The 21,394-nt window shown below is 51.8% G+C and overlaps 1 protein-coding gene across 1 annotated transcript in view; it reads left to right on the forward strand.

The window, feature by feature from the left end:
• LOC130109483 (ephrin type-B receptor 1-like) overlaps positions 1–11,881 on the forward strand; it is a 64,899-nt gene extending 53,018 nt beyond the window's left edge. Inside the window, exons 17-19 of the mRNA XM_056276400.1 lie at positions 10,773–10,966; positions 11,145–11,303; positions 11,754–11,881. Of these exons, the coding sequence (XP_056132375.1) occupies positions 10,773–10,966; positions 11,145–11,303; positions 11,754–11,865 (465 nt within the window). The 3' untranslated portion in view covers positions 11,866–11,881. The remainder of the gene's footprint in view (positions 1–10,772; positions 10,967–11,144; positions 11,304–11,753) is intronic.
• Positions 11,882–21,394: the final 9,513 nt, after the last annotated feature.

Consider the following 21,394-nt stretch of genomic DNA (forward strand, 5'->3'; position numbering starts at 1 on the left):
GAGGCATTAACTATGCATGGACCCCCGACTGCAGCCCACCCTCACGCTCACGCACACATGCCTACACCAGGCAGTCACACACATGCATAAAGACCTCCGCGTGCCCGCACAAACAGGAGCACAATTTGAGCGAGCACACATTTTCAGAGTACATAGGACGGGTGTGTTGTCAGAGGAGGCGCCACAGGACGGGTGTGTTGTCAGAGGAGGCACCACAGGACGGGTGTGTTGTTAGAGCAGCACATAGGACGGGTGTGTTGTCAGAGGAGGCACCATAGGACGGGTGTGATGTCAGAGGAGCACATAGGATGGGTGTGTTGTCAGAGGAGCGCATAGGACGGGCGTGTTGTCAGAGGAGGCACCACAGGATGGGTGTGTTGTCAGAGGAGGCACCGTAGGACAGGTGTGTCATCAGAGGAGCACATAGGACGGGTGTGTTGTCAGAGGAGCACATAGGACAGGTGTGTTGTCAGAGGAGCACATAGGACGGGTGTGTTGTCAGAGGAGGCACCATAGGACAGGTGTGTCGTCAGAGGAGCGCATAGGACGGGTGTGTTGTCAGAGGAGGCACCACAGGACGGGTGTGTTGTCAGAGGAGGCACCATAGGACAGTTGTGTTGTCAGAGGAGGCACCATAGGACGGGTGTGTCGTCAGAGGAGCACATAGGACGGGTGTGTTGTCAGAGGAGGCACCATAGGACGGGTGTGTCGTCAGGGGAGCACATAGGATGGGTGTGTTGTCAGAGGAGGCACCATAGGTCGGGTGTGTTGTCAGAGGAGGCACCATAGGACGTGTGTGTCGTCAGAGGAGGCACCATAGGACGGGTGTGTCGTCAGGGGAGCACATAGGGTGGGTGTGTTGTCAGAGGAGGCACCATAGGACGGGTGTGTTGTCAGAGGAGGCACCATAGCACGGGTGTGTTGTCAGAGGAGGCACCATAGGACGGGTGTGTTGTCAGAGGAGGCACCATAGGACGGGTGTGTCGTCAGAGGAGGCACCATAGGACGGGTGTGTTGTCAGAGGAGGCACCACAGGTGCTGCGTTCGACATGAATTAAACATGAAAGAGACGTGTGATGTGGCTCGGCACCCGCCGCCGTTTTGATTGACAGCTTCGCTTGGGGGAGAATTTGCGGGGCTCAAAGCCCTAGAAGCGTGTGCGGGTCAAGTAGAGTTCACTCCGTGAGCAGACAAATCCCCAGTGCCGCACTTTCCCCCGGGCTCACTGTAAGCTAAAGCGTGTAGGTACACAGACACGGTTGCTAAACTCGAAATGCTTACGTGAGCCGCGCGAGTACATTCTTTTACCATATCCGGAGGGGGGGGGGGGTTCCGCTTCATGGCGGCGCGTGAAAAGAAAGGTGCCACGAGAGCGAGGCGCCGACATGCGACGAAGGAATGGTAACCTGACGTGCTACGGATACGGAACTGATTAGCAGAGCATAGCTGTTATGTCTGCACACATCGACAGTGCTGCATTTGATTTGGTGCTGTTCTATTGTGCTGGGATCGATTGGTGATGCCTGCGGGCTCTGGGTTGTTTGATCGGGTCTGCCTTTGATGCTGTGTCAGTCTAAATAAAGAATGCCACGGAGAGGTTGTGTCGAGCGACACCGCTGTGTCCTGACGTGATTTAAAAATACAATATCCCCCCCCCCCCGGCAGGATTTCAAACATGAAAGGTTGACACAAAGTCCTCTAGGTGGCCAGGGCGTAAACGTGTGCGAACAGGTCGCGGGGCGGCCTGAGGCTGGGCAGGCCGAGGTGGGGAGGGAGAAGGCAGGGGAAGCTGAGGCCCAGAAATGTCTGGGGCCCGTGTAGGAGCTGCATGAAGCCCCGGGGCGTCTCGCCATGCTGAGGGAATGGCTATGGTTGTGTCACCAGCTGTGTGTGGCGGAGCTGACACCTTCCGTAGACGACTGGAGTGCCACCGAGTGCCATCGCTGAGGAGGTAAGTGGCTGGGCCTAGCTGACGGGTGACTTGGAGAGGAGAGGACCAGTATGAAGCCATTTTATTGTCCCTGTGGGGCCTGCGGACCCTGACCCAGTCTGACACATTGATGTCTGGCACCCTGGTTCCTTTTGACTGGTCAAACCGTTGCTTCATCCGCGTCTGCTGACGAGTGACTGAGGCTCTGACCCCAGAGGGAGGTGCCTGAGGTGTGGAGGGGCGGAGCCTGTCAAGGGGCATGCACAGTTCCCGGCCTAGCATGAGAGAGGCTGGGGAGACGCCTGTGGTCGAGTGCTGTGTGGCCCGATAGTGCAGCAGAGTGTGACGGATGGCCTGCGTGGTCCATGTGTGCTCTGAGGCCATTCTTCAGTGACTGGTGAAAACGTTCAACGCCGCCATTGGCCTGGGGGTGGTAGTACGCAGTGCGTATATGACGGATGCCCTTGCTTTTGAGATAAGCAGTGAACTCAGCAGAGACCAGCTGAGGGCCGTTGTCAGTGGTGATGGCCTTTGGGAGGCCCCAGCGAGAATAAAGAGAGTCCAGGAAGTCGATGATGATCTGTGAGGTCACAGTGCCGGAAGTGGTGAGTTCAGGCCATTTTGAGTGTAGATCATAGGCGACCACCATGAAGCGTTGGTGGTGGGGAACTCCATGGATCTCACCACAAATGTCCAACTGCAGGTGTTCCCAGGGCTGAGAGGGCCAGGTGAGAGGTTGCAGGGGTGGAGGGGCACCTGTAAGTACCCCTGTCTGAGGTCGAGCTTGGAGAACACCTCAGAGCCATAGAACTGAGCATTGAGTTCTTCTGAGGTGGGCAGTGGATACTTATCAGGGACCACTGCCTTATTTACTGCACGTAGATCGACGCAGACACGCAGGCCCCCCGACTTCTTCTTAGCCACCACGAGGTTTGAGACCCAAGGTGACGCGTCCACCGGTTCAATGATGCCAGCTTCCAGCAGTTGTTGCAGCTCGGCGGAGACCCCATCACGGAGAGCCAACGGGATGCGGCGCAGTGGTTGGATGACAGATTTCACAGCAGGGTTGAGGAGAGGTTGATGGGTGAAGGCGGAGAGGCAGCCCAGCCCCATAAACAGCGATGGCCACTTCTGCTGCCAAGGTGTGGCGACAGTCAGGATTGCTGCCCCCCTTGTGTCTAAGAGGGAGAACCCCAGAGCGGAGAACAGGTCCAGGCCCATCAGGTTGGCCCCACGGCGTGCCACATGAAAAACTGCATTGGGCACCAGCTTGGTTCCATAGCGGACAGTCACTTGGAGAGAGTCAACCAGATCGATTTTGGAGTCACCATACCCACAGAGGACAGCTGAGGGTGCGGACAGTGGCAGTGAACCGAAAAATTGACTGTAGGTATCAACATTCAGGAGAGACACACTTGCACCGGTGTCCAACAGCAGGGGGATGCACACATCATTAATGTTGACTGTGCATGATTTGAATGACACTGGCCCAGAGCTCACCTTGTGAATGACGGCGGTTGAAGACTGGGGGGTGTGGCCCTCTGACCCAGCCGGGGAAGATCGACAGACGTTGGCAAAGTGATTGTGCTTACCGCAGCTACGGCATGTCTGGCCACGGGCAGGGCAGTTCTGAGCCCTTGAAACATGAGACCGAGACCCACAGCTACCACAGGACTGTTGAGGGCGGGGCCGAGAACGCCGTCGTTGCAGTTGCAAGACGTCCCCAGTGGAGTCGGCGCCCGCCTCGCTCTGGTTGGGTTGCGTCCCGAGGGGCAACCGTGAGTAGAGGGAGGAGTCGTTGGCAGCTTGACTGGAGGTGGCCACTTGCTGTGTATTTAGCATAGCAGCACACTCAGCTGCTCCCTCAACCTGTAGTGCGATGGTAATTGCTCTGGACAGCAGCAGATCGTCTTTTTCCAGCAGGAGAGTCTCACGCACCTTTGCGTTGTTGGTGTGTTCGATTAGCTGGTCGCGAACCATCTCGTCCTGAAGCGCGCCAAACTTGCATGAGCTAGCTAGCCCTCGTAAATTAGCTACGTACTGTCGCACAGACTCACCAGGCAGTTGGTGTCGCTGACGGAATATAAATCGCCGAAGGAGGGCACTCTGTGGAGCAGCGAAATGGGTGCTCATAAGTCCCACAGCTTCGTCAAAGCTTGTGACGTTCCCCAGAGTCCCGAGCACACGATGACCCTCTGCTCCTAAGCAGTGTAGCAACAGAGCCGTCTTCCTAGCCGGGCTCACGTCGTCGAGCCCTGAGGCGATGATGTAATTTTCAAAACTATGTAGCCAGCGAGTCCATGGTACCGGAGGCTCGCCAGGTAATGCCAGGAAGGGGGCAGGTGGTGGGAGAGAGATATCAGCCATCCTCGTCGCCAATATTGTATTTTTAAATCACGTCAGGACACAGCGCTGTCGCTCGACACAAACGGATACGGAACTGATTAGCAGAGCATAGCGTACCGTTATCCCAGCCGCTTATCCTGCTCTCAGGGTCACGGGGATGCTGGAGCCTATCCCAGCAGTCACTGGGCAGCAGACGGGGAGACCCCCCCCCCACACACACACACACACACAGGTGCAGCGGTTAGCGTGGTCGCCTCACAGCAAGAAGGTCCTGGGTTCGAGCCCCGGGGTAGTCCAACCTTGGGGGTCGTCCTCTGTGTGGAGTTTGCATGTTCTCCCCGTGTCTGCGTGGGTTTCCTCCGGGGGCTCCGGTTTCCCCCCACAGTCCCAAGACATGTAGGTCTGGTGAATCGGCCGTACTAAATTGTCCCTGCGCACAACATGACGTTTTTTTTTCTAAGCTCAAAACTTGGGAATATAGATTTGGGTGAATTGAGATGAATTTTTAAGATTACACTACCCCACAGGGCCGTTTATCTGCGGCACGGGGGCCCGGATAATTGCGGTAATGATTGCTGAACCCGCAGAACTGCCAAGTCTCACGACTCTGTCATGACTTGAGACTCGCACACTTGGAAGCAGCGTCGGAATCCGTTATGTACCAAAACGTCCCGGGTAATTTATTTCTGCAGCGCCGAGAAATATATACCGACACATTTAGGCGTGCCGCCAACCCGATCCAGATGAAAGATACAGTGCGTCACCGCGTCGCGCATAACCTCCGCCGTTTGTATCGCCATCAGTAGCCTTGGCAACATAATAACATCAGAGGCTGCTGCGAGCGACTGTGAGGCGCTTTGAGAGCGGAATGCTCGGCGTTACATATCTTGATTAAAGACTGCTTATGTTGTCACGACAGAATAAAACGCCTCCACGCAGGTTTCTGTCTCCTTGACTTGAGTCAGTTATTGGGTTGAAATTAAGCAGAAAAAAAACCAAAACAAACTTTAATGTCGTTTTACAGAAAAGGGCACTATTCCACATTTTTGCTATTGTGGTGACCCACATCTATATAACGAGAGACATTCACCTAAGAGGACGGTGTACCTTTAAGGGAAGAGGCGAGGGGTCGGATAATACACTTGCGCTTCCGGTTCACAGTTCAGTGTCGTCGTCGAATGTATGACATGCTAAGTTGGAGCTAGTAAACTACGTCTACTCTCACGTCTCCTGTCTCGTTGTTTTCTAACTCCACATTGGTGACCCCGACGTGATCGAACTACTAATACGAGTATGTCTGACAACGAAGACGCCGGGAATAATGCTGCCGCGGTACCCGACTTTTGGCAGCATAATCCACGGCCGTGGTTTCAACATGTGGAAGCCCAGTTCCAGCTGAGAGGGATAACGCAGGATGCAACGCAGTACTTCCACGTAGTGGCGGCGTTAGACGCATCGACAACGGCGCGAGCAATGACACTGTTGGAAGCTCCGCCAGCTGCTGGCAAGTACGATGCTATAAAGACATTCCTCCTGAAACTATTTGAACTGCCTGAGCTGGAGAAGGCAGACCGTTTACTGTCCCTGAATGGCCTCGGCGACGGCAAACCGTCTGAGTTAATGGAAAAAATGCTGTCTGTGCTGGGATCGGCTGAGCCGGCCTTTCTTTTCACACACATTTTTCTGAGGCAGCTCCCCGCACCTGTACGCACAGCACTGGCCAGTTCTCCTCTCGCCGCCTCCAAGGACTACCGTTCTCTGGCTGCTGAAGCAGACAGGGTTTTCCTGGCCAACCGGCAACAGTTTGTGCATGCCCTGCTACCCCACCAGACCGCCCCACCACCACCTGTGTAGGATTAAATGGACACCGCGGCTGCGGTGACAGCCCGCCGCCAACATGACGACGGGCTCTGTTATTACCATGCCAGGTTTGGGGCAAAAGCAAAACAGTGTCGCAAACCCTGCAGTTACAGGGTTCAGGGAAACGCCAAGGCCGGCGCTCGTTAACGGCTATGGGCGCCGGCCGTGACTGCAAGCTGTTGTTCATCAGAGACTCCTTGTCGGGCCGGCGGCTGCTGGTTGACTCTGGCGCTCAACGCAGCATACTACCAGCACAAGCTGTGGACACGATGACCGACAGTCACGGCCCCCAGATGGACGCCGCCAACGGCACGTCCATTCGGACGTACGGTATCAGACATGTGGACGTGTGTTTTGGCGGCCGACGTTTCGGCTGGGACTTTGTGATGGCTGCTGTATCCACCCCGCTCCTAGGTGCGGATTTCCTCTGTGCTTTCAACCTGCTGGTGGATGTTAAAAACTGTCGCGTGATTGATGCCGTCTCTTTTGCGTCATACCCCTGCACGCTTGGGGGGGCTGGAGCGCTGTGCCTCGCTAACACACTCTCCACCGGGGATCCATACCAACGCCTGCTCGCAAATTTCCCCGAGCTCACCACACCCACCTTCTCCTCGGCGGTGGCCAAGCACGGCGTGGAACATCATATCACCACAGTGGGCCCCCCAGTTTACGCCCGGGCCCAACGCCTCGACTCGGCCAAGCCCGCAATAGCCAGGGAGGAGTTTTCGACTATGGAGCGCCTCGGCATTGTCCGCCGTTCTGACAGCCCGTGGGCTTCCCCTCTTCACATGGTTACTAAGGCCGACGGGGGTTGGCGCCCGTGCGGGGACTACCGTCGCCTAAACAATGCCACGACCCCCGACCGGTACCCCATACCGCACATACAAGATTTCTCTACCCACCTGGCGGGCGCTGCCATCTATTCCAAAATCGACTTAGTGCGGGGGTATCACCAAGTGCCGGTCCACCCACTGGATGTCCCAAAAACGGCTGTCATCACACCCTTTGGGCTCTTTGAGTTCTTACGTATGCCTTTCGGCCTTAAAGGGGCGGCGCAAACGTTTCAGCGCCTTATGGATTCTGTGCTCCGCGACATGCCATTTTTGTTTGTGTACTTAGACGACATCCTCGTGGCCAGCGCGTCGGTGGAAGAACACATGACGCACCTCAGACAGCTGTTCGACAGGCTCAGCGAACACAGCCTCATCATCAACCCAGCTAAGTGTCAGTTCGGGGAGTCGTCCATCACCTTCCTCGGGCACCACATCACTCCACAGGGGGCAGTTCCCCTCCCTGCCAGGGTTGAGGCTGTCACCATGTTCCCCCGCCCCCGCACTGTACAGTCGCTGCAGGAATTCCTGGGCATGGTGAACTTTTATAACCGTTTCCTGCCCCGTGCTGCCCACATCATGCGTCCCCTGTATGAGGCCCTGCGGGGTAAGAAGCCTAAGGACGAGCTGGACTGGTCTTCGGGGATGGACGAGGCTTTTGTGGCCGCCAAGACCGCGCTGGCCAACGCTGCGCTGCTAGCTCACCCGTCGCCTGCCGCCCCCATAGCCCTTACAACGGATGCCTCCGACTACGCCGTGGGGGCCGTGTGTGAGCAGTGGGTGGGGGGGGGGGGCTGGCAGCCGTTGGCGTTCTTCAGTAAACAACTCCGTGAGAGCGAGCGCAAATACAGCACCTTTGATAGGGAACTACTGGGTCTCTTCCTCGCAACCAGACACTTTAGGTTCCTATTGGAGGGCCAACAGTTCACCGCTTTCGTGGACCACAAACCGCTGACATTCTGTATGGCCGAATCCTCAGAACCGTGGTCTGGGCGTCAGCAGCGCCATCTCGCAGCGGTTTCCGAGTTTACCACGGACATACAACGTGTGTCGGGCAAGGATAACTTCGTCGCCGACTGCCTTTCACGGGCGGTTGTTACGCCGTTCACTTGGGACTCAACTACGCCGCTATGGCAGCGGACCAAGCCAAGGATGCGACCGTTCAAGACTACCGGTCGACCCCTACGGCGCTACGGCTGGAGGACGTGACGTTCGACGCGGCCAACACCACCCTCCTCTGTGACATCTCCACCGGTCAACCACGCCCCCTGGTGCCTACTTCCTGGCGGCGCCGAGTTTTCGACACCGTCCACGGCCTTTCCCACCCGGGAGTGAAGGCCTCGACCAAGCTGGTGAGCATCAAGTTCGTTTGGCCTGGGCTCCGTAAGGATGTTAGAGCCTGGGCCGGCTCGTGTGTGGCGTGCCAACGCGCCAAGGTGCACCGCCATACCAAGGCCCCTTTGGCGCCGTTTGTGACTCCAGAGAGGCGGTTTGACCACGTCAATGTTGACCTGGTGGGTCCCCTGCCCCCCTCCCGTGGTTATACGTTCCTCCTCACTATTGTGGACAGGGCCACCAGGTGGCCAGAGGCTATTTCCTTGTCCTCCACGACGGCAGCAGAGGTAGCACGGGCGTTCATCGGCTGCTGGGTGGCCCGTTTCGGCACGCCTGGTGACATCACGAGCGATCGGGGCTCCCAGTTTACCTCGGAGCTCTGGACGGCGGTCGCTGAGCACCTGGGGGTGAAGATCCACCGCACTACGGCGTACAACCCGCAGAGCAACGGACTTTGTGAGCGGTTCCATCGGGACATGAAAGCCGCTCTGCGGACAAGCCTCACTGGCTGCGACTGGATGGACCGGCTCCCGTGGGTCATGCTCGGCCTGTGTTCGGCCCCGAAGGAAGACCTCCAGACCTCCTCCGCTGAGCTGGTGTATGGCCAGCCCCTGCGGGTTCCGGGGGAGTTTCTTCCGGATGCTACGGCTCCCTGGTCGGCCGCCTCTCACCTCAGTGCGTCCCGGAGCGCTGCCGGTGCCTTCGCTCCCGTTCCGATGTCTCAACACTGCCTCCCCTGGTCCTACGTCCCCAAGGATCTGCCATCGGCGAGGTACGTCTTCATTAGGCACGACAGCCATCGGTCCCCGCTGCAGCCCCCATACGACGGGCCCTTCCGCGTCTTGGAGGCGGGGGATAAGAACTTTGTGGTGGACATGGGGGGCAGGCCGGAGCGGGTCGCTATAGACCGTCTCAAGCCCGCTCACTTGGACATTGGGGAGCCAATGCAATTGGCCCTACCCCCGCGGCGTGGGCGCCCTCCTAGGTCGGCCCCGGCACCTGCCTCTGTTCCTGCTTCGGCCCCGCCTATGGCCCGGGTTTCGGCCCCATCTGTTTCCCCTCCTGTGAAGCGCAGCCGTTATGGCCGCAGGGTCCGCCCTCCGACTCGTCACCTGTTTTCCCCGTGACTTTGCACTATGTCATTGACTGTTCTGTTGTAGAGTCTATTTTTATGTTCATGACTTGCACTTTTGCTGTTTTGCATTGTTTTGTTTAGGTGAATTCTGGGGGGGCCTGTGTGGTGACCCACATCTATATATCGAGAGACATTCACCTAAGAGGACGGTGTACCTTTAAGGGAAGAGGCGAGGGGTCAGATAATACACTTCCGCTTCCGGTTCACAGTTCAGTGTCGTTGTCGAATGTATGACTTGCTAAGTTGGAGCTAGTAAACTACCTCGACTACGTCTACTCTCACGTCTCCTGTCTCGTTGTTTTCTAACTCCACACTATGCTCTCAAATATTTAATTATATGGAGCAAAAGGCATAATATGTTTAATCTCTTTACCCCCACCCCCCACATTTTATCCCTCTTTTTTATTCTAATCTGGCTACATCTATTTTATTTAATTGGGATTTTGGATTTATTTATTTTATTTATTTTTTTTAAATACATTTATTTCTGATTTTTCCCTTTTTTCTCCCATTTTAGTGGCCAATCGATCCCTATTTTAATTCAAACACCCACCCTCGTACTGCATGCCTTCGCCAACTGCATCTCTCCGGCCGGCAGTCTCGAAGGAGACGCCTCCCCACTTTCGTGACAAGGCGACTCCAGGCCGAAGCACTGTTTTTTCCGACACACACAGAGACGCATTCACGTGACAAACACCAGCCGACTCCGCCCCCCCTCCCGAAGACAGCGTTGCCAATGATTGCTGCTTCATTGAGTCCGGCCATAGTCGGATCTAACGAGACCGGGGCGCGAACCCCAGTCCCCAGTGGGCAACTGCATCGACACAAAGCCGATGCTTAGACCGCTACACCACCGCGGACCCATATTTTATTTTTTATTTTGAGACGCTTTATTGATCCCTGTGGGGGAATTACACTCTGCATTTAACCCATCCTAGCTGTGTAGCTAGGAGCAGTGGGCAGCCGCCGTGCAGCACCCCGGGTACCAACTCCAGTTCGTCTCGCCATGCCTTGCTCAGGGGCACAGACAGGAGTCTTAACCTGAACATGCATGTCTTTTTTTTATGGTGGGGGAAACCGGAGCACCCGGAGAAAACCCACCGCAGACACGAGGGGGAACATGCAAACTCCACACAGAGGACAGCCTGGGATGACCCCCGAGGTTGGACAACCCCGGGGTTCAAACCCAGGACCTTCTTGCTGTGAGGCGACAGTGCTAATCACTCACTGGGCCACCGTGCCACCATCTTTTCATTTGTCTGTCTGTCATCGTCTGTCCCACGTTCTCACTCCTCTCTCGCTTTCTCTGCTCTTCCTTGTCCCTCCTTTATTCCAGGTGATAAATGCCATCGAGCAGGACTTCAGGCTTCCAGCTCCAATGGACTGTCCGGTGGTGTTACACCAGCTTATGTTGGACTGCTGGCAGAAAGACAGGAACGCCCGGCCCAAGTTTCCTGACATTGTCAGCATGCTGGACAAGATGATACGCAACCCTTCATCTCTCAAACCTGGTGCCAACAATATGGCTGGGTGAGAGGCAATATACACTCTGAAATATTTATACACACACAGGCAAGCACGTGCACTTAAAATGACTCACAAACGTCCCTATTTCACACCTGCAATTCATGACACAGTGCATTTCTTATAATCCCCTACCCACCACCCCTACTTGCACCATACCCCACCACCCTACCGCTGTGCGTAGGCCTTCCCATCATCCCTTGTTAGACCGTGGGGCTCCAGATCTGAGCAGGCTGAGCACCGTTGAAGACTGGCTGGCTGCGCTGAAGATGACCCAATACCGAGACTCCTTCCTGGGATCAGGGTTCACCTCCCTCCCCCTTGTCACTCAACTCACTGCCGAGTAGGCCTGCTCGTCTTTGTGCCCGTCCGTCCATCTGTGCTTTTGTCTGCCTGCCTTGGCCTGTCTCTCTTGTCTGTTTTTTCTTCACTGTCGCTGTTTAGACGACTTCCTGTCAAATAGATATCTGTTTGCATGGAGAACTGGCTGGCTGCCTGATGAATAGCCTGGCTGGCTAAACATCTCTGCATATTCCGAGCATGCATCTTTTTTTCCCTTCCTTCCTTTCTTTCTCCTATGATTAATATGTATATTGATACATAAATATCAAGTTGTGTTATCTAGAAAATAGCACACATGTCTTACTTAATGTTTTTTGACTTATTTGAGATATGGACTAATTAAGGAGAAAGTCAACCCCTTGAAAATGTTAAACTGAGCTCCAGTAAATGTCCCTAAGCTGTATCGTTACCGAAATCCTAAACATCCGTGTTTGTTTTGGTGTTTTGCCAGAGACCTACAGAAGATCGGGGTGTCCCTGGCTGGACACCAGAAGAAGATCCTGACCAGTGTCCAGTCCATGAGACACCACATTGATGACCAGTCTCCTACTGATTCTGTGTAAACTACAGGAGGCGGATATCTCTTGACCAGACACTAAGCCATCTGCCAGCCAGTCATTTCTTGATTCTGTAAAACACTCACACACACACCGGTTTCGCAACGGGGGGGGGGGGGGTCTTGAAGAGGCCTGTCACAGCTCAGCACTTCATAGGAGAAACTAACCACTGCGATGAGTGTTCTCCAACTGAGTCTGCTGGACCACACCAGAACCCGGATCCCTCCCTCGGTTTACCGTTGCTTTAACTTCAATTGCATCATCGGGTTTCCCAGAACAAATCCAGCAGAACCCTTTTTGAAGTGCGTACAAACCGGCTGATGCATGGCGGCAGGGGGGAGCTTGATGATGAACATGAACACAAAAGATAATTGATACTCCAGAGAACATGAAACCAGCGCCCGATCTCTGGATGACTGTTCTCCCCCACTGTATCTTTCCGACCTTGTGGAGTTGGTTTTACAGTTAAAATGTCATATTAACAGCCCCCCCCCAACCACACACACACACACAAAGTGTACAGCAACACAGACCAGTTGTCAGCTGATGTATACTCAACATCTTTCAGTTCAGTTTGCATGGGGAGAATCGATTAAACTTCAAAAAATATCGTTCCACGGGGAATAAAAAGGGATTTAGTACATTCGTTCGCTTTCCAAGAGGAGCTACTGTCCCCACTTGACTGTTTTCGTTGAGGGATGACATGACCTGTTTTTATGGAGAAAGCACAGTTGTAGATAGGACTGAAAAACAGACGATCGTGCCAGAACTGCCATTTATTTATCAGGACACATACTGCACAACCCTGCTTGGCCAGAGCTCCTGCAAGCAGTGTGTCTCCATCTGCTATTCTCAAGACCCCAAATAAGCCTTGTTAATGCTAATGTTTTAGCGGGGCAGTTTATAAATCGATTTGGGCTCAGCAACACAGCCCGTTCTCTACGGAATGAAGTATGCACCCGGAAGAACCTTCCTCTTAGCTCATAGGTTGAAATTAAATAGGACACCCTTTCAGACAATATGGTTAACCGAGGCACACAAAGCCAACAGACGAGTGGGACTTTGAATCACTGTCTTCATATTGAAGAGCCTGTACATATTGGGATATGGGATGTTTTCTTCCTATTTGCTTATTTGCTTCTCTTCTTGCCAATAGCGCAGAAAAAAAAAATACTTGAGTCCCTAGAGCATTTGTGAGTTCTGTGTTCCCTGCAATGATATTGCTCTTTTTTTGACTCATCATATCAACTATCTTTGAAGAACTGTGATCTGCAATCTAAAATTAGGTTTTTACTATGCTGTGTTTTGTATTTTTCATGCAACCATGGAATTTCTTGCAGTCAGAGGATTGCATAGCCTAGCTAATTTCTTACTGTGCTTCATCTAGAAAGAACTCATACCGGATATCTGCAATCACCACAGTTTACTTTCAACTAAAACACAATAGCAAACGTGAAAAAGAGTGACGTTATCAGCTTTGCTTGCAAGTATGGGAGAAGAGAAATGTTTTTTTTTTGTGGACGTTGGGTCGCTAACCTTGTACTGAGACACTTCTGTTCGGAATACGGTGAAAAAAGCTATCCCCGTCACTGCCGGCGGTCCCATGTGGCGAACTGGTGGAAAAACACAAGATGGCTGCCCTGAAATGTTTCACAGTATTGTGGCTATCTCATCAAATCCCCTGTACCGCAGTTGTTGAAACAGAACTCCATTGTGTTACGCTCAAGTGCTGCCTGGATTGAAACCAACTTGACAACATCAAAACAGACCAAAAAGCCCCCTTTCAGTATCTTTACTAGCAGCCCCTCACCTGTCCATGGTACGACAGCCGAGATGACAGTATCGTGACTACGTTCACACCGGTGAAATGATGGCTCGGTCGATATTCCCCCTGCCGGTACCGGAGGTTAGTCACACAGTACAGTCAGGCACACTGCAAGACTTCTCGGAAAATGCCGGGGAGAGGGTAGTGTCATCTCACAAGGTGCAAACCGTCGCAGGCCAAGAGGAAAACCGTCTTCCCCTTGGAGGTCAGTAAAGTGTGAGATGCTTCGTCGCGTTTTCATGACTTCATGAGGACGTACACCGAGGCCCACGGGGGGGTGTCTTGGTCAAGTCAACATGTAGTGCATTGACAGCCTGTGAAACAGGGCCACCATAGTCTTCCTCCAGCCAAAGCTTGTGGTTATAGGTTTGTTTTTGTTTGTTTGTTTGTTTTAAATTATTCTGTTACTGCAACGTAGTAACAGGAATGGCAGCGCTGAATTTGGTGTGCGGAAGGGTCCCGACCCTGCACAACTCCGACATGCTGCACAGTACACTGCCTGTTTGTCGCGCATTAAAAGGCCCCAAAGCCTTTTCTTTATGAAAGTTGTGACATTGAGAGGCCTCGGACTGTTTAAAACCTCTGGTGATTCAGTTTTCACTTTAAGCCAAAACTCGGCTCCGCCGCTACGGCCGGAATTGCATTGTTGCCTGGCAACAACAGCTTATTGAACGTTTTATCAGGGAGAAGAGAGAAGGGCCGGGACTGTGTCCATGTTTTCAGAGGCATATCTTTTTGTAAATAGACGCCTCTGGGGAAGGCATTTCAGTGTTAGCTTGGAGGTTTAATAAAAGATGGGGGCAACTTGTGCACCTCACAACTCATGTTGCATGCCACCGACTGTAGACAATGGCATGCAGAGGAAACGACAAAAGCTTTCAATGCAGGTATGGTTATTTATTTTTTTTTGTTTTGGCCTTTTCTTTGGCAGTGTTTTACTTATATCAAGAATAAGCTTTCCGATACAGCTAGTCTCTTAGATGTTACCAGTTCAGTGTTTGTGAGCGGATGACAAGGGAATAAATAATCTGGTTGACGAGCAATGTGAGTACTACCTTGTGTGACGACCCCTCCGCCCCACTAGGGGGCGCCTGTGATTTTTGTGTTCTTGGTCTCGCAGGATCCTGGTGAGGGGCGGAGGCTCGTCATAATCTTGATAAGGGGACGAGCCTCCGCCCCTCACTAGGATCCTGCAAGACAAAGACGAACACAAAAATCACAGGAGCCCCCTAGTGGGGCGGAGGGGTAGTCACACTTGTCTCGTAGTCTGAGCACACCTGGCCTTGTTTTGAGCTTAGATATCTCAGGAAAAGAGTAGATGTGTGTGCCAAACCTTTTTCCTTACTGTTACGGAAACAGGTCTTTCATGACAGGAAAAAAAATACAAGTCTGATTGTATTGTTATGTGGGCAAAACAGTAGGAAAACATAAACTTCAACAAGGATGAGCGATGACCAGGGAGCGGCCGTAGGTGAGCGGCTACAAATGAGGCCGTCTGTGGGTTCAGCCTCACTTCTCAGAGGTTTTACAGTGAAGATTGCTCATGTCTGGAGTCAAACTCGCTCTGGTCTCATTGAAACGGACAGCGGTGAAACGTGTCTCTGGAAGTCACAACAGAAGTGAGTCCTGTAGCTAGCTAGCTGTGACGGAGACTTGCTGATGCTCCCAAATATTGACTGAGCAAAGCCATGTGAAAAATGTACTATCATGTAACGTAATTTTTTGTAACTTTAGTGTGTGTGTGTGGGGGGGGGGGGTCTATTTTTTTACAGCTTCAAGCGTTTTATAGTCACGCCACCAAGCCGGACCTTGCCAACGTATTTTAAAATGCCACGCGAATCAACATAAATGTTAAATTGAGCCGGTTGTATGCGATTACTTAAGGGTGACTTTTCCATAATTACAATATTTCTTCCGAGTGGCGCTCCCGCTTAATTGCTCGTCGTTTTCTGAGGCGGGTGTGATTTCCTCCCTCCGCTGCTGTGGCTGCTTTGTGATGGACAGACAGGAGGAGGAAAGGAGGAGAGCGGTGTGTTGAAAGGGACAGATAGGGAGTAATGACGGGGAAAGGGAAGGGAGAGGAGAGGCTAAACTAGACGCCCGTGTTTGCATAAAAATGAGTTTGGGTCTGGAGAGATTATGCTTTCTCTCTCTATCTCTGCTACTCCACCGCCATCTGCTTTATTTCTTTCTTTCCAGCCTGCCACTTTTTTTTTTCCTGGAACTCTTTTCACTCTCGCCAGTCTGCGCTGAAAGCCTTCCCTTTTGACTCACACAAGGCCAGTTAAAAGGCCAGAGGGTTACAGGGAGACCCGGTATTCCCGTCGTCCCCGTTAAAGAGAACCTGCTAATTCCCTCTGCAGCCAAAACTGAGCAGTGTTTCATTTCTTTGTGAGTTTAACATTGACTGTCGGAGGGGTTCGAACAATGTGCCGGTACCTTGAAGGTGCAGAGGTGAGACTTCTCAGTCTTCATCCCATTCACTTGCCTTGAAAGCAGCCGGGGCCTCCGTTGCGACAAGGAGGTGATCCTTCAGTCCTCCCAAGTGCTGCATGACCGGGTGGCTGTTGGTCTGCATCCCGCTCACCTGGCGAGACCGAGACAGACAGCACACATCAACATGCCGATCTGCGATTGGCTGAAAAAACCCAGTCTGCAGGAGCTCAACCTGCTCCTGACTCGTTCTGAGTAGTCTGCTACACCGTGTGGAGCTAACGCAACCTGGCAACTCACATAATCTGGTGATGTAAAATAGCCTTTTTAGCAGCAGTGGTAGCTGCTGGAACCCTATTGTTTTTCTAAGGATGATGAGGATGATGATGAGGATGATTATTATTATTATTATTATTATTGTTTTTTCCGCAAAATTCTCCCCTAAAAGTGTCTGGGCAGCAAAAACTATACGTTGCACAGACACCAAAGTTGGTAGTTAGGTTCCAGCCATGTTAACGAGCTTACAGAAGAGATATTACCTCGGCACACCAGTAGGGGGCGCTACAATAAGCACAATTACGTTTTGGGTCATATCTCGGGCTCTGTATGGAATTTTTGAAAGAATCCCCCCCCCCTCTAATTCTTGGGAAGCTCCCGAATCTAACGCACCCAGCTCGCCAATTTCCGCCTGCCAGATTTTCCCGCCGTTTTCAAAAAACCGAAAGTGAAAGTAAAACGAACTACTCTGAGGCTGTTCATCCGATTCGCATGGAATTTGGTGTGCGTCATCTCGACACAATGCTGATAAAAAGTTGTCGAAAGATATTTTGATATGTCATTCCATTTCGAAGTTACATGCCAATCAAACTTTTAAGGTGTGGCCAATAGTGACTCTATTGCCTACATCTAGTGATGTGATTGCCCAAACTTAACGAAACTTGTGACGCACAATCACCACAACATTCTTTGGAAGCACGCCACAGTTTGTGAAATTTCGTCCATAGGGGGCGCTACAACTGTCTAGACTGTGAAATTATGGTGGTTGGTAGGCAGCTGCAATACTGCTTGGACCCCGCTAATCGCCGCTTACGGTTTTTTGTTTTTGTTTTCTTTTTTTTACTCTTGCTTGCCACACTTGCAAGTGTGTCTTGGGGGAAAAAAGCAAAACTCATCTAAACCATCAGCTATAGTCTCTGCCTCCCTTCATTCACCTATATACAATAATACTGTCCAGTGTGTTATTGCTCACACAATCAGAGCAACCCGCCGTACTGTAATATATTGTAAAATAATGTGTGTGTGTGTGTGTGTGTGTGTGAGAGAGAGAGAGTGTGTGTGTGTGTAATATAATGTGCGTGTGTGATGTTTGATGTACGGTAAAACGTTTGTATATTGTGAGTGTTTGAGAGTTTGTGGTTGTACCTTTCTGAACCTTGCTATTACAATGCACTCTTTGTCAATAAAGATGACAAATCAATCAAACTGATCAACTTTGGTAATTATTGGCTCGTGGTTAGGCTAACTGCAGTGCTAAAGGATTGGCACGAGAATTCGAGGGGTACCGTTGCAAAATAGCCAAGATTTCACATTTTCTTTCTATAGCGAATATAATTTTGGTTGGCAACAGCCCGAATTTTTATTTCATTTTATTTGTTTATTTTTGAGATACTTTATTGTTCTCTGTGGGGAAATTGCACCCTGCATTTAACCCACCCTAGGCTCAGTGGGTAGCCACCGGGCAGCGCCGGGGGACCAACTCTTGCCTTGCTCAGAGGCACAGATAGGAGTACTAACCCTAACATGACGGTGGTGGAGAACCGGAGCACCCGGAGGAAACCCACCCCGGACACGGGGGAGAACATGCACACTCCCCATAGAGGACGACCCCGCAAGGTTGGACAACCCCGGGGTTCAAAATTATAATGATATGCATGGCCGACATTAAGCGCTTGATATTACTGGCTGTTGGTCTTACTATGTAGGGTGTAATAAATACGCGGTGGGTCACTCGGCCGCGTTGCGAAAGCAGAATTTAACACATTCAGGGATGTTTTGTGGTGGGCTTACCGCGAGGCCCGTTGCTTCAATTAGCCTTTTCAACGGCAGCCTGTTTTGTAAGGTGGTTACTGTCCACCTGCACGGGGCGCCCGGCTTGGAGGGCCGCACAGCTCGCCACAGAGCAGAATTACCACGAGGACGGAGGTCAACGATGGGGGGGCCTCTCGAAGCGTTTTAACGCTGCCAAGGTGAGGAAGGCTGACGAAACTGCAAAAACCATTAGTCGAATGCGCTCCGGCGGATTAAATTCAATCACGTCTCAGCTACACGCACGGATAGAGGGGAACCGTTCCATGACAGCATGTGGATCCAGCTGCGGTGTTTTGTTTAGAACAGCACAATCCCATTAATCCGGCTGGAACCGATTAACAGCGTAGGACCTGTTGGGTAATGACTGCTATGAATACTTGTTAGGAGTGTCTAATTGACATAAACCTGTTAAGGAATGGCTTACTGACAGAGTGGAATCTCATTATAATGACGTATATGGCCTTTTACTGGAAGGCAATAAACACATTCTCCATCTATTCATTCATTCATTCATTCATTCATTCATGTCATCATCAGCTGCCTCTCCGGGGTCGGGTCGCGGGGGCAGCAAGCTAAGTAGGGCACTCCAGACGTCCCTCTCCCCAGCAGCGCCCTCCAGCTCCTCCTGGGGGATCCCAAGGCGTTCCCAGGCCCCGATTGGACATGTTGTCCCTCCAGCGAGTTCTGGGTTTACCCTGGGGTCTCCTCCCAGTTGGCCGTGCCCGGTAAAGCTCCAAAGGAAGGCGCTCAGGAGGCATCCTAATCAGATGCCCGAACCACCTCAACTGGCTCCTCGGAGTAGAGCCGCTGCTCTACTCCGAGCTCCCTCCGGATGTCCGAGCTCCTCACCCTATCTCTAAGGCTGAGCCCAGACACCCTTCGGAGGAAACTCATTTCAGCCGCTTGTATCCGCGATCTCACCCTTCCGGTCACTACCCAAAGCTCATGACCATAGGTGAGAGTTGGAAGGAAGATTGACTGGTAAACTGAGAGCTCTGCCTTCCGGCTCGGCTCTCAAATTGACATTCTCCATCTAGTTCCCTGAAACTCTGGGATCGGAATGGAGCTCTCAAAATGCCCCATCGCCAGCCGGCTCCTACACGGATAAACACAGAATCTGTGACCAAACACGTGCCTCAGCATCTGACTTCTCCATCCTTTTATAGCTACAGTCAGTGAAGTTGACCCAGTTGTCAATACCGAGCTCTACAGAAGGCCGTATTAATTGCCTCGGCTGGCTCCAAACGGTCCCCGTGTCTCATCGCCTTTAAAATAGAAAGAGGGGCCAAAGGAGGTAAATAGAGCTCATATCTTATGGATGATACGGCGGCAACAGGCTGAGCCCTCAACTTGCGGGGTTAATGGCTTTCAGCAGCCCCACACCAATACCTAGACAGGCATGTTGGCAGGGCACGCCGCACGCGGCCTGGCAGCATGACTTCATCACCATCCCAGAGAGAGAGAGAGAGAGAGAGAGAGAGAGAGAGAGAGAGAGAGAGAGAGAGAGAGAGGGTGTGAGTCATTCTCACACATCATCGCTGCAATTCTGCTTCTCCTCTCCCCCTCGTCTTTTCTTTCTTTCCTCCATCCCCCTAATTTCATCCCTCCTTCTCCGAAGACTTAGATAAATAATTGACTCCCTCTTTCCCTTCAGTGGTCGAGCGATGTAAGGCATTTTGCTCTCCAGACTAAATTCCTGCAGACGGGAATGTATTTTCTCCCCCCCCCCCCACTCCATCCCAGTACTCTGACTGTTCTTTTGCAGTTAATGGTTATCTATTATTAAGCAGCAGCTATCTCTGCCTACTCGGCTGCATGATAAAATATGACACAGCACCGGGGACATACTCACAGATGTGAGGTTAGCACAGTTGTGCGCTGAGCATCACATCATGCCTACATGATAAACAACATCCAGAGACCGGGCGAGCCCGCACCTTAAAGCCAGCAAACACGTCTGCCGTGCAGGCGGTGGCGCTCTTTGTTTTTAGAGGGCCATAAGCTCACAACCATCAGACGTTATGGAGGGGCTGGTTTTTTTTCTTTTCTATTATGGATTCAATTTATATAGAGAGGTAAATGAAAAAGGGTTTATCAACCCCCTCATTAAATGTCTAGTGAAAAGCTCCACTCTTATTTGTATTCATGGCCCGTTGCCTTCTCACAAGGGGATTCCTTGGTTTCCTCCTGTTGGCGGACACAAAACGCACACAACATGGGGGTGTTGTAGTCGAGTCACTAAACCTCGAGTACGAGTCCCCAGTGTTCGAGTCTGAGTCCGAGTTCCCAAAGAAGAGTCCGAGTCAAGTCCCAATTACCTGAGTCCGAGTCATCAAGGTTGAGTCTGAGTCGAAGAAGTTGGGCTCATTCCCTCCAACGTGAGGGTATGCACGTGAATCCGCATGTGGGTGGAACACACGTGGCTGCCCTCGCACCAAACTGAATAACGGTATTAATACAGCTATCAATATCTCATGCCAAATTATTAGCACCTATTACACAAAAACTGTCTTTATCAATTAACAAGTCTGAGTCCTCATCTCCAACTCCCGAGTTCCAATGCAAGTCAATGCTCGAGTCCGAGTCCGAGTCATCGGTGCTCAAATCTAAGTCGAGTTACAAGTCCTGAAAATCAGGACTCGAGTCGGACTCAAGTCCGAGTCCTGGACTCTAAGTACTACAACACTGCAACATGACCAGGTCACGTTCGACACCATTGTTGCAGTATTTAAGCATACTGTGAATCCACAGAAGGGGAGCTGGGTGTTTTTTCTTATCCTAGACTATGAAGTCTGGAAAAACCCAGCCACCTTTTAAACTAGACACGTTGGACCACGCAGGACCGTGCTGGTTCAGACCAATTTGTTTCGCTTTAGGATTTTAACAGCTTACTTTAAATAAGTGCAGATGTGTTGGTCTTCTGGAGATTTGCAGGGGTAAGGCAAATGGTCAACAAGCAGCTTCATTAGTTTACTTTTCCCTGCGTGGTGTCCGGTTGCAGTCTCTCCTTAAAAACAAACAAACCCCCCCCCCCCAAAAAAAGTCGATAGTTCACCATGTGTTCTCCTGTGGCACCCGTGACTCATCTCCTGACTAAACAGGCCCAAATAACTTGAGAAGTTTGATTGACAGGCAAGGACCACGAGACACTGCTGAAAAGGGAATATGATGTCTGTCATTATGAACAAT

Source organism: Lampris incognitus, chromosome 3, assembly GCF_029633865.1.
Source record: "Lampris incognitus isolate fLamInc1 chromosome 3, fLamInc1.hap2, whole genome shotgun sequence".
In the NCBI taxonomy this organism is placed as follows: domain Eukaryota; kingdom Metazoa; phylum Chordata; class Actinopteri; order Lampriformes; family Lampridae; genus Lampris; species Lampris incognitus.